The sequence below is a fragment of the Xyrauchen texanus genome, chromosome 33 (assembly GCF_025860055.1).
Source record: "Xyrauchen texanus isolate HMW12.3.18 chromosome 33, RBS_HiC_50CHRs, whole genome shotgun sequence".
Taxonomy (NCBI): Eukaryota; Metazoa; Chordata; class Actinopteri; order Cypriniformes; family Catostomidae; genus Xyrauchen; species Xyrauchen texanus.
This window is the reverse complement of record NC_068308.1, coordinates 38,630,828-38,646,716: the sequence shown is the minus strand read 5'-3', so window position 1 is coordinate 38,646,716 and position 15,889 is coordinate 38,630,828. Positions and strand designations below refer to the sequence as shown.

General features: G+C 42.7%; 1 protein-coding gene across 1 annotated transcript; it reads right to left on the bottom strand.

The window, feature by feature from the left end:
• Positions 1-323: 323 nt before the first annotated feature.
• On the bottom strand, positions 324-15,416 carry LOC127626549 (fatty acid desaturase 6-like). Its single transcript, XM_052102426.1, has 7 exons — positions 15,316-15,416; positions 13,362-13,630; positions 11,055-11,221; positions 8,842-9,022; positions 8,523-8,707; positions 3,421-3,600; positions 324-3,092 (listed from the first exon to the last, which is right to left on the bottom strand). Exons 1-7 carry the CDS (start codon positions 15,318-15,320, stop codon positions 2,943-2,945), a joined length of 1,137 nt encoding a protein of 378 aa, XP_051958386.1. The 5' UTR covers positions 15,321-15,416; the 3' UTR covers positions 324-2,942.
• Positions 15,417-15,889: the final 473 nt, after the last annotated feature.

Below are 15,889 nucleotides of genomic sequence, written 5' to 3'. Positions count from 1 at the left end.
GGTTGTACAATATAAAAATAATAAAGTCTTCTATTGAATGTGTAACAGCCATTTCACGAGTTTCACCTCTTCAGTTGATAAGTATAGTAGGCTCTGAATATCTCCCAATCATGATCACGCACAGGCGATGTCCCGAATCATGAGATTTATCTGCCGAAACACGACTGACGTAAAGTGTTCTTCCGCAAATTGTTTGCAATTTTAACTTTTAACCACAGATGTCCCTAGAGAGCACAAAGATGCATAGTGCAGCATTAAGTCATTATTAACTGAATGCTATTTACACATTTAAACTCAGCTTACAGCTTTATTTGGTTTATTTGGTCAGTAAAGTCAATGCATCAAATCTTACATTTCAAAAAGAACATCAATCTCTCTCTCTCTCTCTCTCTCTCTCACACACACACACACACACACACACATACACACCTCAGTATCATCATATGCACTTACAGTACATTATTTGTGTTCAGTGAAAGCTTGTCAAACGATTTTGGTTAAAATCCCTAAAACAATCAGAAACTTGACCTCCATCAGTGCATACAAATCTGTTTCTTCATCGATAACAAACACTTTCAACCAATCATAATAACAATAAAACATTTGCTACAACTGCACTTCTGTAAATGTGAGTATTATGTGATAATTAAGTAATTAATGCATGTTCATTATGGGTACTTGTACTCATTTTTCTACTATGAGTATTAATATTGTACTGGGTATTAGGCTTTTAGCTAATTCTAATAGGTCAACCTATGTACAACCATCATAAAAACATTTTCTGAAGATATATGAGTGCAGCTTGCACATGCAAAACTCAACCACAATGTCAGAGAGTTGCTATGCCATTGCTTTTATATTCTGATGGCTTTTAGCATGTTGCTAAGTGGTTGCCAGGATGTTCTGGGCGATTGCTTGCTGGCCCAAGTCACAATTGTCCACATGGTCTCTAGATATGATTTGAGTTCCACCTTCAATGTAAATCTATGGCATTTTTCACTTGTTTTATCATCCACCCAGTGAAAATAGATTAGGTATGTTTATCTTAATGGTGTTCATACAGTCGCATGTTGAAGTTCAGAGCTGATTGTGGTCAGAGGTCAGGTACAATGCCAGCTGCAGTGCAGCATTACCACTGATATGATGTCAGCACATACGTGGCAAAGATCTTACATTCAATAATGTCATAAGCAGGGTCAGGAAGTGATGTCATAAAGGTGTGATCAAACAACCGAATGAAAGGAAATGCTCCTTATTGGTTCACACAAAAGCATCCTTGACATTTTCAATGGCTTTTAGTTCATGTCTATGAGAGTTATAGCAATCTATATTCTACTATATGCATTTGAGCCCTCACAGATTTGCTTGTCCATTGACATTCAGTCTAATGTTCAGTTCAAGCACCACCCTTATTATTTCATTGAATATCTCGGCCTCTGAGTGGACTAGAAGCTCAATCTAGATGTCATTAGAAAGCTGAGATCCACCCCTTTGCGATGGTATAATCTCAATAGTCGAAAACATATTTGTTTTGCATGCTTATACTTCTGGATGGCGTGTTTTGTTCTGGACATCTAAGATATAACATTGGATTATTCAGCCAAGCAAGTTTACAGACAAGTAAGAAATGGCTCATCTGGCTAGTTGTGGCCTACAGCAGCAGTTATTGGATTATAAAAGAGATGTTTGTATTTGATGACAGGAATCATCTTTCAAACTGTGGTATTAGGGCAGCAAAATGTAACTGTACAGTCACATTCCTGAGAATGAGACCTTTTGTTTGATATATGACTTGTCCATTTAGGTGCTATGTGATTTATTTATATATAAATATTTATACTCAGTTACCTCTAGGGGGCGCTAATTTTCAACGCAAATGTTTTGAGGCCTTATTTTGTCATTTTAAGTAACATAAATGCAGAAGTGATCTCTATCTCTAAAAACTTCAGATTCTAAGCTTTCAAATGAGACCTCATATGCCAGACTCATGTATACAGAGACTTTATTGTTTTAAACTAAACGTGTATCGTGATATAGCGCCCACCTTTCTATCCATAAAGAGTTTAAAGTATTAAATGCATGATTAATATTCACTCATTTTGTTGTACTGTATTACAGGGGGGAAAAACTGTTTTGTTCAATCAGTGTTTATTATGATTGAATCCACGAGAATCAGCTAAATTGAAAGGCAGTACCAAGAGAATACTACTACAATAAAATAAAAAAATATACATTTTGTGGTAAAGTAAATATAGCAGAAATTATTAAGTTCTGATAAAGTTAGTTTAAACATGAATGTGAAAATATGAAGTAAATTCTACATTTGATCTCAATTGAAACACGTACAAATTTTAAATTAAAATATAAAAAAAGTAAATATTCTTTTTGATTGTTTGGTATCTTTACAATGCATCATTATGTATTACTACTAAATTATACAACCTTGTCATACCCTATATGTCACATTCAGTCGGGTGGTTGCATATGGCCTAGTCACATATGTTGAAATATTTCAATGCATCTGAAGCTCCGAAAATTCGGCATCCGCAGATGGACAGAACTCAACGCGGCCCCAGTACGACTCTTCAATAGAGATTAACGACTTCTCTCATTTGTTGTTTGTCGGATGCAGTGAAAATACGGCATAATACTGACTTCTGATAAGCGAAAGTAAGTAGCCAATCACGGTGCATGACTGTGACGAAAACATTAAGGCTATAGGCTATTTTAAAAAAGGTCAAGCCCTTCCTGTTTCAAGGACAAATGTCAAAATAAGAATGAAAGTATCATCTCTGCTAAACATGCTCTTCTGATCGCTTCTTAATTCTAAAATTGTATTCATGCACCCGTTAAGCATTTGGAAAAGCACAATGGCTTTCCCTTCTGTGTCCATGTTCTCATTTCTCCTCTTTATCTCTTCATCCAATCGTCTTCTCCCTGTGTCACTGCACTCCCACCAGTTCTGTGATGGGCGGAGCAAACACCATCAGCTCCTGATATTTGTGGAAGAACAGACTCAGGCGCGAGAGGTAACCGTCCTCCTGATAAGGCAACTGCTTGTCTTTTAAATACTGAGACACTATGGGCTTCACCTGAGAACATGAGGGACAGAGACAGATTTATTCTCATTATTACTGTTTTTGGCATATTTACCGTCATTTAACACTCTTATTTAGACTTGTTTGACTAAGGTCACTTCCTTAAGTGAATCCCTTTTTTACTCTGCATGTTTTATTTGTTAATTGTACTTGTTTACTCCATTTGAACAACCTTAATTGACCTTAAATGACTTGTTTTTGCACTTTTTCATCAACACTTTGGCAGCTAAGTTTTTGCCATGTCATAAAAAGCACATTTAATTAAAATGGAATTAAATTGAGCCCACATACTATAAACCGCAGTATAAGCACACATGGTTACCTTCAGGCACATGTTGTCAGACAGGTATGGGAAAAGGTGATGCTCTACGTGGCAGTTGATGAGGGAATGACCGAATGTCCAGTCCAGCAGAGGGTTTCGAGGAAGATTCAGAACGCCGTGAGTCATCTGATAGATTCGTTTGGGTCGACAGGTTGAAGAGAACATTGGCAGACCGATGTGCTGCACATGTAGACACACAAAAACTCATGAGTCACGGCAAAACAAGCATGATGACTTAAAGCTGTCATGTCATGAAAACAGGATCGTTTGTGCACTTTTGAACTTTCTATGTAGACAAACTCTAAACAGCGCAGAAATAAACTTCAGCTTCAACTTTACTGTACGTACTTTTATTACTTGCTTTATTAACTAAACTTTACTGTTCTTAACTTACTTAAATTTCTTTACTTTCATTACTTGATTTACATGATTTGTTTTTACCCAACTTACTTTCCTTTCTTTACGTCAATTACTTTTCTGTACTTTATTGTACTTCACTTTCTTTACTTTCATTACTTAACCTACATTTTTACTTAAGCAAGTACAGAAAGAAGAATAAGTTTAGTGAAGTGGTTTTTATTGTCTTTCAACCATATACAGTTAGTACAGTACACAGCGAAACGAGACAACGTTCCTCCAGGACCATGAGCTACATAAAACAAGATAGGACAAACACAGGACCACATGAGACTACACAGACTAAATAACATACCAATATAAAGTGCACGTGCAAACATGTGCAGAAAGTACGGGACAGTACAATAAATTACTAAAAATTTACAGGACAATAGACAGAGTGAGAGACAGTGAGAGACATTGAGAGACAGTGAGGGACAGTGAGGGACAGCGAGGGACAGCGAGGGACAGTGAGGGACCGTGAGAGTGAGGGACAGCGAGGGACAGCGAGGGACAGTAAGAGACAGTGAGAGTGAGAGACAGTGAGGGACAGTGAGGGACAGTGAGAGACAGTGAGAGTGAGAGACAGTGAGGGACAGTGAGGGACAGCGAGGGACAGCGAGGGACAGCGAGGGACGTTGAGAGACCGTGAAAGTGAGGGACAGCGAGGGACAGCGAGGGACAGTGAGAGACAGTGAGAGTGAGAGACAGTGAGGGACAGTGAGGGACAGTGAGAGACAGTGAGGGACAGTGAGGGACAATGAGAGACAGTGAGGGAAAATGAGGGACAGTGAGAGACAGTGAGGGACAGTGCAGCGCCGACCAGTACACAGTAGTGCAAAAGATGAGAGTTTCTAAAAATGCCAAATGAGATAGTGTTCTATGCACATAGCAGTTATTGAGGTAGCAACCAGGTATAAAGTGACAGTAATTAAAGTGCAACTCAGGACACATGTGTCAAACCAGTCTGAGTATTGAGGAGTCTGATGGCTTGGGGGAAGAAGCTGTTACACAGTCTGGCCGTGAGGGCCCGAATGCTTCGGTACCTCTTGCCAGACGGCAGGAGGGTGAAGAGTTTGTGTGAGGGGTGTGTGGGGTCGTCCACAATGCTGGTTGCTTTATGGATGCAGTGTTTTTGTAAATGTCTTTGATGGAGGGAAGAGAGACCCAATGATCTTCTCAGCTGTCCTCACTATCCTCTGCAGGGCTTTGCGGTCCGAAACGGTGCAAGTCCCAAACCAGGCAGTGATGCAGCTGCTCAGGATGCTCTCAATAGTCCCTCTATAGAATGAAGTGAGGATGGGGGTGGGAGATGTGCTTTCCTCTGCCTTCGAAGAAAGTAGAGACTTAGGCTTTCTTGATAATAGAGCTGGTGTTGAGGGACCAGGTGAGGTTCTCTGCCAGGTGAACACCAAGAAATTTGGTGCTCTTGACGATCTCCACAGAGGAGCCGTCGATGTTCAGCGGAGTGTGATCACTTTGTGCTCTTCTAAAGTCAACAACCATCTCTTTTGTTTTGTCCACATTCAGGGACAGGTTGTTGGCTCTACACCAGTTCGTCAGCCGCTGCACCTCCTCTCTGTATGCTGACTCGTCGTTCTTGCTGATGAGACCCACCACGGTCGTGTCATCGGCGAACTTGAGGATGTGACGATGCTGACTCACATTGCTGCACAGTCGTGAGTCAGCAGAGTGAACAGTAGTGGACTGAGCACACAGCCCTGTGGGGCCCCGGCATTCAGTGTGGTGGTGGTGGAGATGCTGTTCCTGATCCGGACTGACTGAGGTCTCCCAGTTAGGAAGTCCAGGATCCAGTTGCAGAGGGAGGTGTCCAGGCCCAGCAGGTTCAGCTTTCCAATCAGGTGCTGAGGAATGATTGTGTTAAATGCTGAGCTGAAGTCTATGAACAGCATTCGAACATATGAGTCCTTTTTATCTAGGTGGGTGAGGGCCAGATGGAGGATGGTGGCGATGGCATCGTCTGTTGAACGGTTTGGATGATACGCAAACTGCAGTTTTACTATAATTAACCTACTTTACAAACCCAACATACTTTACTTCCTTAACTTCTTTTATTTACTTTCATTACTAACTTTACTTTTCATCAACCAAGCATGCCTTCTTCACAACATGAATCACTAAAATAGGTGTCTGTGGACTCTGTAAACTGCAAAACGACTCCCCATTTTAGCCAACCACCACAAACTAGCCAGTCACAAACACTGGAAATGTAAAAAAATATATATATTCCTACAAAATGTGTGTAGAATTTGGTCAATCCTTACCAACCCTTAGCTAAGTGTGTGATCTACGAGAAACATTACAAATATGTTCAGTGACTTGAGAGACACAGTGACAACACAGGGATCCAAACTAAATAGTGACAACAAACACCGGACAATAGCACACAAATGCATTCAACAGATGTGAATCCAACACTGGAGTGTTTTCGCCAAAACAAAGAGCACACACATTATTCTGCAGTCTCCAAACTGATGGTCTTTAAAAGCTTTAAACCAGCAGAAATTCCTCTGAGGATCAGCACAACACAAAAGTACATTTTCTCTTTGGTCTGCCTGGGAAAACCATGCATGAATTGTTCTCTACATTTTCTACAAATGAACTGTGTGAACCTCTGTGTGCAGAAGAGAGAACAAAGCCGTATTGAGGGGTCTCAGGGGGAAGGATGGAGAGAGAGACAGATTGCTCTTATGAGCCAGAGAGAGTTGACAGAATAATGTACTTGAGTGTTACTGTAGTGTATGAGTGAGTTGCAGTACATGGGTTAGTTAACGTGATTGTGTTGGGTGGTGTTATTGTTTAAAAGCGTCATATAACACACTTATTATTATTGTATTTTTTTCCAATGGTGGTGTCTTGCATATTGAAAGTTTAAGTATCTATTACACCTATGGTTGGAAACCAAGAAACGGTTAAATTTTTTACAAGAACCGTATAAATGACTTACGGTTCCGTTAACATACAGCGCAACTCCTGTAGTCTGATTCCATGACAATTTAAATAATCGCGTTATCCTCTACTTTTGACGTCAAACCGCGAAGAGGCATGCGCTCAACTCGTGCACACATGAGCCGGTAAGAACAGTGGGTAAGGTGTTTACACGGCACATGAAATTGGTGTAATGGTCAAAAATGTACCCCTGTGATTGGGTTATTCATAAGCCATTTATGGCTGTAAAGGAGGCGAGAACCGGCTTTTCAATATAAATAATATTTTAATGAGAAACTTAAAAAGGCAAACTGACACATGACGGACATGTCGTAAACGATCTCTCCCGCACAATCCTCCGCAGTTGGTCTTCATCCCTCTCGGAGGCTTGATTAGCCTGATAAGGGACCGGGTGTGTATAATCACCAACCCTCCGCCCTGCCACATTCCTCCCTCGTTCTCTCTGGCAGGGGAGCCCCCGGCATGACGTACACCCCCTTTCCATGGGGAGGGGCGTGCCTTTTGCCCCGTCTGCCAGCAGGTCATCCCCGTCTACCTGGACGAGGGAGGGGACAAGTGGAGGGAAACATAAATAATTAAATATGGAGGGTACTTCCTGTAACATGGTAGTACCCCCCAAAAAAACACTGTAAAATTTAAATGAGAGGGAAAAGGCCAACGCGGAGCAACAGTGAGAGAGAGAGAGAGAGAGAGAGAGTTAAAAAAAACAAAAAAAAACCACTGACTCGCCAGTTCTCCGATACGCCGTAGCTTGTTCCTCGGCCTCTCCTCCACCATCTAACGGACGACAGCCGCGCCTCTCTGGGCGGATCGGAGGCAGAACTCCAGCCCCTGGTGGATGGAATGCCCCGCCACGTTCTCGGGGAACAGAAGGGGTCTCCCCCACCCCTGGCAGCGGTTCTCCCGCTCCAGGAGGTCGGCAGCGAGCCCCTCCCCGCTCGCGGTCGGCGGTCTCAGACCCCGCCACGTTTCAGTGGCTGGTAGTGGACTCCTCCGCCCCTGGCAGCGGCCCTGACCGCTCCAGGCGGTCGGTTAGGAGCCCCTTCTCCCTTCGCGTTCGGCATCCACTTCCAGGCGGCCGGGCTCCTCCGTCCCCTGGCACATGGCCGTGGCTGCTCCGTTGGGGTGGACGGTAGTGGCGAGAACTCTACTACGGCGTATCCCTCCTCCTCCCCAGATTTCGGCACCAGTGTAAAGCGATCAATGGAAAGGAGGAGGCGAGAACTGGCTTTTCAATATAAATAATATTTTAATGAGAAACTTAAAAGGCAAATCTCTCTCTCCCGCACAATCCTCCGCAGTCGGCCTTTATCCCTCTCGGATGCTTGATTAGCCTGATAAGGGACCGGGTCTGTATGATCACGACCCGGCCCCTTCCTCCGCCCTGCCACAATGGCCTTTTCACATATAAAGCAACGCGGTATATTACGCTTACATGACCGCATGCGTTGTCGGCTTATTAAGCATAGTCGGCGTTAGAACGTGGATGTAAATGTGCTCATTCAGCGCGTCCAGTGTTGAACGATTCCTGAACTAATGACTCTCATGAGCCAGTTCTTTTAAATCCACAGCATGAAACATTCAGTGTGACCTGTAATGTCCGAATCACTCTTATGGGCCTTTAGTGAGGAAGTACCTCAATCTCTTATTTTAAAAGAGCGAGAAACATGTTATGAGCCCTTTATCATTGTGTAAGATAGTGAAGGGTTAAAATTGGTTGTGTATTTGTATCCCACCTGAAATATGTTGACGTGTATGTACGGCAGGGAGAACATGGCTCTACACAGCAGCATGACCAGCAGAGCAGAGCCGCACGACAGCCCCGACACACACCTGAGCAGGTAATACTGAGAGAAAAAGCCCAGACACACACACAACACTGTGCGCACGATCTGGGATGGCGATTGACCCTTCATTTGACCTGTAACACAAGGCTAATGTAAATGCTGAGGTTTCCATGGAGTTGGCATAGAAGAGATAGGATTTGTTGCTTAGGATATATAGAATATGCGCTACAAATCCACATATACACATATACGTCCACGCAGCACTCACCCATGGCTACGACAGGAGTGATGACTGGGACTGCCAGAGGGGCGATGAACAGGTAGACGGATCGAGGCAGGAAGGGGATTTTCCAGGTGCTGGAGTCTCCTAGACCAATCACATTAGTGTAAGCATGATGCATCTTAACATGCGCTTGTACACCCGCCCTTGCAGAGAACGACCCGCACACCTGAGAACACATACACAGGTAGAGACACATGTCTGCATTTACAGTAAGTGCAGGTACAGTGGGGTGCAAAGTTCTGACACCACATTGGAAACTGGATTTTTTTTCCATTTCAACCTGAAAATAAACAGGATTTGCAGAACATAACCAGAAACATTAAAGAAGGTCCTTTCTCTTGTTATTTATTTAAAACTAAATAATTAAAAAAAAAATCAATTAGAAAAGAGCATTTTCACCAGTGGTCTTAAAATTTTGGACCTCACTTAAGACACTTTTCCACTGCACGTTACCGTTCGACTCGACTCGCCTCAACTCTACTCGCTTTACTTTTCCGATCTTAGTTTAGTGCCGCCTCAACGTGGGTGGGATTATAGGCTGATCGTCACAGTTGCGCCGCCTCTACTGCCGTGACATCATCTTAAATGCGACACAAACATTACTAACCATAAACAATAACACAACTGCTAGCTGTTAGCTGCTAGCTCATTGTGCTGAATAAAGCAGTTGTTGCATGGTGACTTTACACAAGTGTAACTGGGCTGGTTGTTTTAGAAGCTTTCTAGTAGCTGCTCAACTAAATAAAGTGAAGCTTTCAAGCAGAGTATAGAGTTAACGTAACAAAACGTACCATCCTCCATCGTGGATCAATGCCAGTCCAGGGCACTCTCCCTCCCATTGCTCGCCGGTTTGGATAGCGTCCATTTGGTCGAACCACTTCCACTTTTCCTTGATGGTTCTGTTGTCACTTTTAAGTTTTTTTTTACTTTTCCCTACACTGTTGGTAGGTCCGGTGGTAGCCGTGTGCGTCCAACAGCTGAGACACTTCCTGAAAGACCTTTTCGTTTCATGTCGTTTCGTTCGTCGCTAACGAGTGGACCGTCTGCACCTCGTTTATTGACCACGGCATGGTTTTGCGCACAGCCATTTCTTTTTTAACAATTAGAAAGTCACGTGAACAAATGATACTGTTATTGTTGTTACTAACTTTAAAACTAGCGGGTTGATGTCGCATATCAGAAATCCAGTGACGCTGATAGTGACGATTCTCTCTGACCAATCAGTGATCAGCAGGATTTTGACGTCACATTTAGTATCGGCTCAGCTCATTTGGAACCTCGACCAAGGTGATACTAAAAAAGCATCAGGTACCAGGTACCATCCACAGTGGAAAACCCCAAAAAAGCGAGCAGAGTCGAGTTGAGTCAAGTTGTACCATGCTGTGGAAAAGCTCCATTATTGTGTTTGTGTGTTTACAGCCTGTTACCATGGAACGTTTCAATCTCATTACAAGAGAGATCAAAATGGATAATTTAAATTCTTTAGAGGATGGAAACCCTGAGTTAACCTAAATCCACTTTATCCCAAAGTTAATTCAAGAAGAATTACTCTCAGCTAAATTCTTTCCCTTCTTTACATGTCACAGAGAATTAGCTGAACTGCATTTTTATCCCATCAATAATCATTTGAAATGGTAAATGGTCTGCACTTATATAGCGACTTTTTAAACTTAGCGGTATTCAAAGCGCTTTACACTGTGACTCATTCACCCATTCACACACACACTGACACACCAATGACAACAAAGCTGCCATGTAAGGTGCTAGCCTGCCATTGGGAGCAACTTGGGGTTCAGTGTCTTGCCCAAGGACACTTCGGCATCTGGAGTCACGTGGGCTGGGAATCAAACCACCAATCCTGCGATTAGTTGCCGACCCGCTCTTCCACCTGAGCCACAGCCGCCCCATAATGCATCAAATACAAGGCTCAAAGGCTCAAATTCGAATTTATGATCTTTCACTTTCTCTGTTCCACTGTGGTGGAATGAGCTTCCAACATCCACATGATCTGCTGATACCATCTCAACATTCGATGCCCTAGTACCTCAGTATTGATACTAAATCACACCTAGCTCTATTTGCATATTTATTTTTATTTTAATGATACATTTGATGGCAATACCATGGTTCCATTTCCCTACTATTGCCCTGCACACTCATGCAGAGAAATAAGAACTGAAACCATCTTCAGTTCTTACTTCGATAAAGAAAACAGCCCAGAATTTGGCCCAGGTCGGAGACTCGCTGAGCGCGCCGTGACTGGCCATGTGCGCCCCTTTAACAGTGATGACGGCATGTGCCACGCCCATAATGAGCAGACCCAACAGGAAATACAATGGCTGAGACGAACCCAACAACAGGAACCCTACAGAGAGAACAAGAAAGAGAGATAAAATTAGTGTGGCTTTGAATTTACTTTAGACAACTGAACAATATCCAAAACAAGATATGATGTCATGCTCTATGACTACATTTGCAAATAATAATACATTTCAAATGTGAAAATATACTATTTAATTTCCCTCAACACGGCAAACTGTGCACATTCAAAGTTAGATGTTTTGCATTGAGCTAACGGGTCCACATGAGACATTAAGATCCTCTATACAGTGCAACAGTCTGACTCGGAGTAGAAATCCCACAAAGTTTGATTTTTAACGACAGCCCTACTCGAGCTCTGAGGTTGTTCATCAATGGTACATACTTCTGTTGAAACCATTAAATCATGTTTAATAGAGGACGTTTTAGTAAAGAACTGCACTACCCATGAGTCCTGAAGAGAAACCCTCCACCAATCAGAGAACCGTGGCCAACAATGTGCGCCAAAAGAGCTCTGCAGTGACCGCCCACTCCTGAATGATGCAATCGAGATGTTCAACTAGCACTCTCAAACTACTTATATATGTGTATATATACTGTATATGAATATTTTGCATGAAAATAAATGTACTGTTTCTATCTTTATAACCAACTATATATTACAAACAACTTTTGGATTAGCGATTATGCTAATTTCTGATGCATGTCTGTGTAACGTGTTTGGGTGTTCTCGTTTCATGCTGAATGTTTTCAGGTCTTTTATTTTGAAATTGGTTCACCTCCTTGTCTAGTCATGTGATATCCTGTTTCCCTCATGTTCATGTGTCTTGTCTTTTCATTGGTTTGTTATTTAGTAGTCTTGTTATCTTGTTATTGGTTGTAATTGTCAAGTGTTTGCTTATGTCCTTGTATTTATACCGTCATGTTCTCTAGTCCTTGGTCAAGGTTTGTTGGTGTTATGTTGTTTTGTAACGTTATCATCGAGTCATGTTTATGTTCGGTTTTCTTTTACAGCAACCTTCTGATTACCAGTTCAGTGCTTTAGCCCACTACACCACCACAACAACTCACATGAAGGATGTTGAAATCCCTATGGGAAAAATGAATGGGAAAAATACTTCCGGAACCAAGATGGCTGAAAAAAGTAGGTGGGCTCTGTTGCGCTCTATTGGTCAAACGTATTTTCAGAGTTCATAATTCACCAAATGTAAACTTTGGTTTATGTAAATGTAAACCAAAGTTTAGAGTGACTGGAGTTTAGTGTGATGGAGTGGTGGTGGCGTAGTGGGCTAAAGCACAGAACTGGTAAGCAGAAGGTTGCTGGTTCGATCCCCACAGCCACCACCATTGTGTCCTTGAGCAAGTCACTTAACTCCAGGTTGCTCTGGGGGGATTGTCCCTGTAATAAGTGCACTGTAAGTCGCTTTGGATAAAAGCGTCTGCCAAATGGATAAATGTAAATAACTCCTTTTGACTCTATTTCCACCTGGTATTACGATGTGTCTCTGGTCATCCGATCACATGTGGTCAGGTGAGTCACATCTCTGTTTACACCTGGTCACTAAAATGCATCTCCTGTGAGCACTTGTGTTCAGATTTGGAGGGGAGGGTCTCTTTCATGATGACATATCAATCACCATGTCAGTGTGTTACTGCATGACAATAAAGCGCATCGAAGTCAGAAAAGATAAAGAGCGAAACAAACGACGTGTTGTTTCTCCCAGAAGTGGCTGATATTTAATCGGAGCACAAACGCAACATGTCAAGCAGAATTATCCGTTATTTTAAGGGATTACCTGTATTAAAGGAGCTTATTAATAATAGTATAATAAAATATGGAAATATGATATCCCTTTAAGGCTTTAAAACTAATGAATGACCCAAAAAAAAAAACAACACCACCTCTCTTTCTGGTCAACTTTAGTTTTGGTCAATTTTATATTTACACTGTTGTTTTTGGATCGCATATATTTTATATAAAATTATCTTTTTAATAAAAATACAAATATATATTTGTATATACTTTCAATGTATTTATATTGGTATATAACAGGAACATATTTCCATCCTAATTGCTTATTTTTTGTGGTATATTTTGACCATGCATGACATAAAAATAATAAAAATATCAATATCAGAAACTTTGTCAAAGTGTATATGATTGTGTGTGTTTGAGTGCAATGTACCTGCGGGCAAAGTGATGAACACTGCGGTCAGGATGGTGCAGTCTATACCCCTCCTCTCCCACCAGCTGCTCTCTCGCAAACTCTTCTGCACCAGTCGTGTAAGCTCCATCATCAGGGTTTCCTGCTCAGCGTCTACCTGCTTCTCAAACACCTGTGTTGGGTCAGCGTCCAAAATGGAGCCCCTGTGACCTTCACCATCCTGGGACATCTGGGACTCTCGCAGGCTTCCTGTGACTCTCCTCTTCTCTGGAATGTTCTGCATGCTAGTGCTAGTGCTCAGAGACACATGGCTGACTTACACTCTTTCTGTCCCGTCCGTGAATCAAGGTAGTGAGCGACTTTCCTGCTGACTGCACTAGACTCAGATCCCCTTCTCTCTCTCTCTCTCTCTCTCACTCTGTCTCTCTCTCACTCTGTCTCTCTCATTCCCACAATGCTGCTTTTGGCAGGAGTGCAGCAAGAGCCCAGGCATCGTCTCGAATCACAAGAACAACACACTAAAGCATGCACACACCCATTACAACCATCAAAGCATACTAACTGTTTAAAGTAAACTGAACGAATTCTTGTGTAAATCATGACTGATTTTGTGAACCATGTAATAAATGTATTTAATTTGGATTCGACAATTTACAGAAAGCTGTTTTACGGAATAAAAAGTACATTCAGAAATTTGGCAATTTGTGAAATCTGTTGTTTTAATGTTTTTTTTTATTACCATTTCTGTGTGTAAAATGGTAAATTAACAAAGTCATGCAACAATTTACATAAGAATGGTTTTAAAAATTATGCACAACCCCCTAGACCCGACACGACCGCTAGACCCGACATGACCCCCTAGACCCGACACGACCCCCAGACGCAACACATCCCCTAAACCCAACACCACCCCTAAACCCAACACACCCCCTAAACCCAACACACCCCCTAAACCCAACGCATCCCCCTAAACCCAACGCATCCCCCTAAACCCAACGCATCCCCCAAACCCAACGCATCCCCCTAAACCCAACGCAACCCCTAAACCCAACGCATCCCCCTAAACCCAACGCATCCCCTAAACCCAACGCATCCCCTAAACCCAACACATCCCCTAAACCCTACACATCCCCTAAACCCAACACATCCCCTAAACCCAACGCATCCCCCTAAACCCAACGCATCCCCTAAACCCAACGCATCCCCTAAACCCAACACAACCCCTAAACCCAACGCATCCCCTAAACCCAACACATCCCCTAAACCCAACGCATCCCCTAAACCCAACGCATCCCCCTAAACCCAACGCATCCCCTAAACCCAACGCATCCCCTAAACCCAACACAACTCTTAAACCCGACACAACCCCCTAAACCCGACACGACCCCCTAAACCCGACACGACCCCCAGACCCGACACGACCCCCTAAACCCGACACAACCCCATAAACCCGACACAACCCCCTAAACCCGACACATCCCCTAAACCCGACACTACCCCCTAAACCCAACACACCCCCTAAACCCAACACACCCCCTAAACCCAACACTACTCCCTAAACCCAACACACCCCCTAAAACCAACACAACCCCCTAAACCCAACACAACCCCTAAACCCAACACAACCCCTAAACCCAACACATCCCCTAAAACCAACACAACCCCTAAACCCAACACACCCCCTAAAACCAACACAACCCCCTAAACCCAACACAACCCCTAAACCCAACACATCCCCCTAAACCCAACACAACCCCTAAACCCAACACAACCCCTAAACCCAACACAAAACCCTATATATATAAAAAAAAAAAAAAATCATGCAACAATTTTATAAGAATAGATTAACCAAAGATTTACACATAAATGTGATAAATTGATGTACAACAGTATATTACTCTAGCTACTCTTTAAACTTGACAGTGCAGTACTGCAGATATTGTTGATCTTTGTAAGACAAAATATTGTTATGTACCTCATTTATAAGTTGCTGTGGATAAAAGTGTCTACAAAATGACTAAAAGGTGAAGTGTCTTTCCTGTTCCCACGGTGATGCTTTTGGCAGGAGTGTCCTGAGTGCAGCAAGAGCCCATGCATTGTCTCGAATCACAAGGTCAACACATGAAAACATGCGCGTGCGCACACACACACACACACACACACACACACACACACACACACACACACACACACACACACACACACACACACACACACACACACACACACACACACACACACACACAAAACACTTCTCATACAGCTACAAAATACATTTTACACTCTCTCGCTGCTCTCATGTGCTGACCCGCTAATGTATTCAGCAAACCCTGTTCACCCCTTCTCCCTCATTCTCTCTCTCTTGTTTATTCTACTTGGCAGAGGACAAAAGCAAGGATGCAGCAGAAGAATGGAGGTTCAAAGCTAAAGAAAAAAAGTGAGCGAGGGAGAATCTGAAAAGGCAGGAAGAACGTGGGCGATTCTATCCAGCACACTGACCACAGGCCACTTTAAAAGTAAATACAGGTCAGTTAACAATTTTAATAATG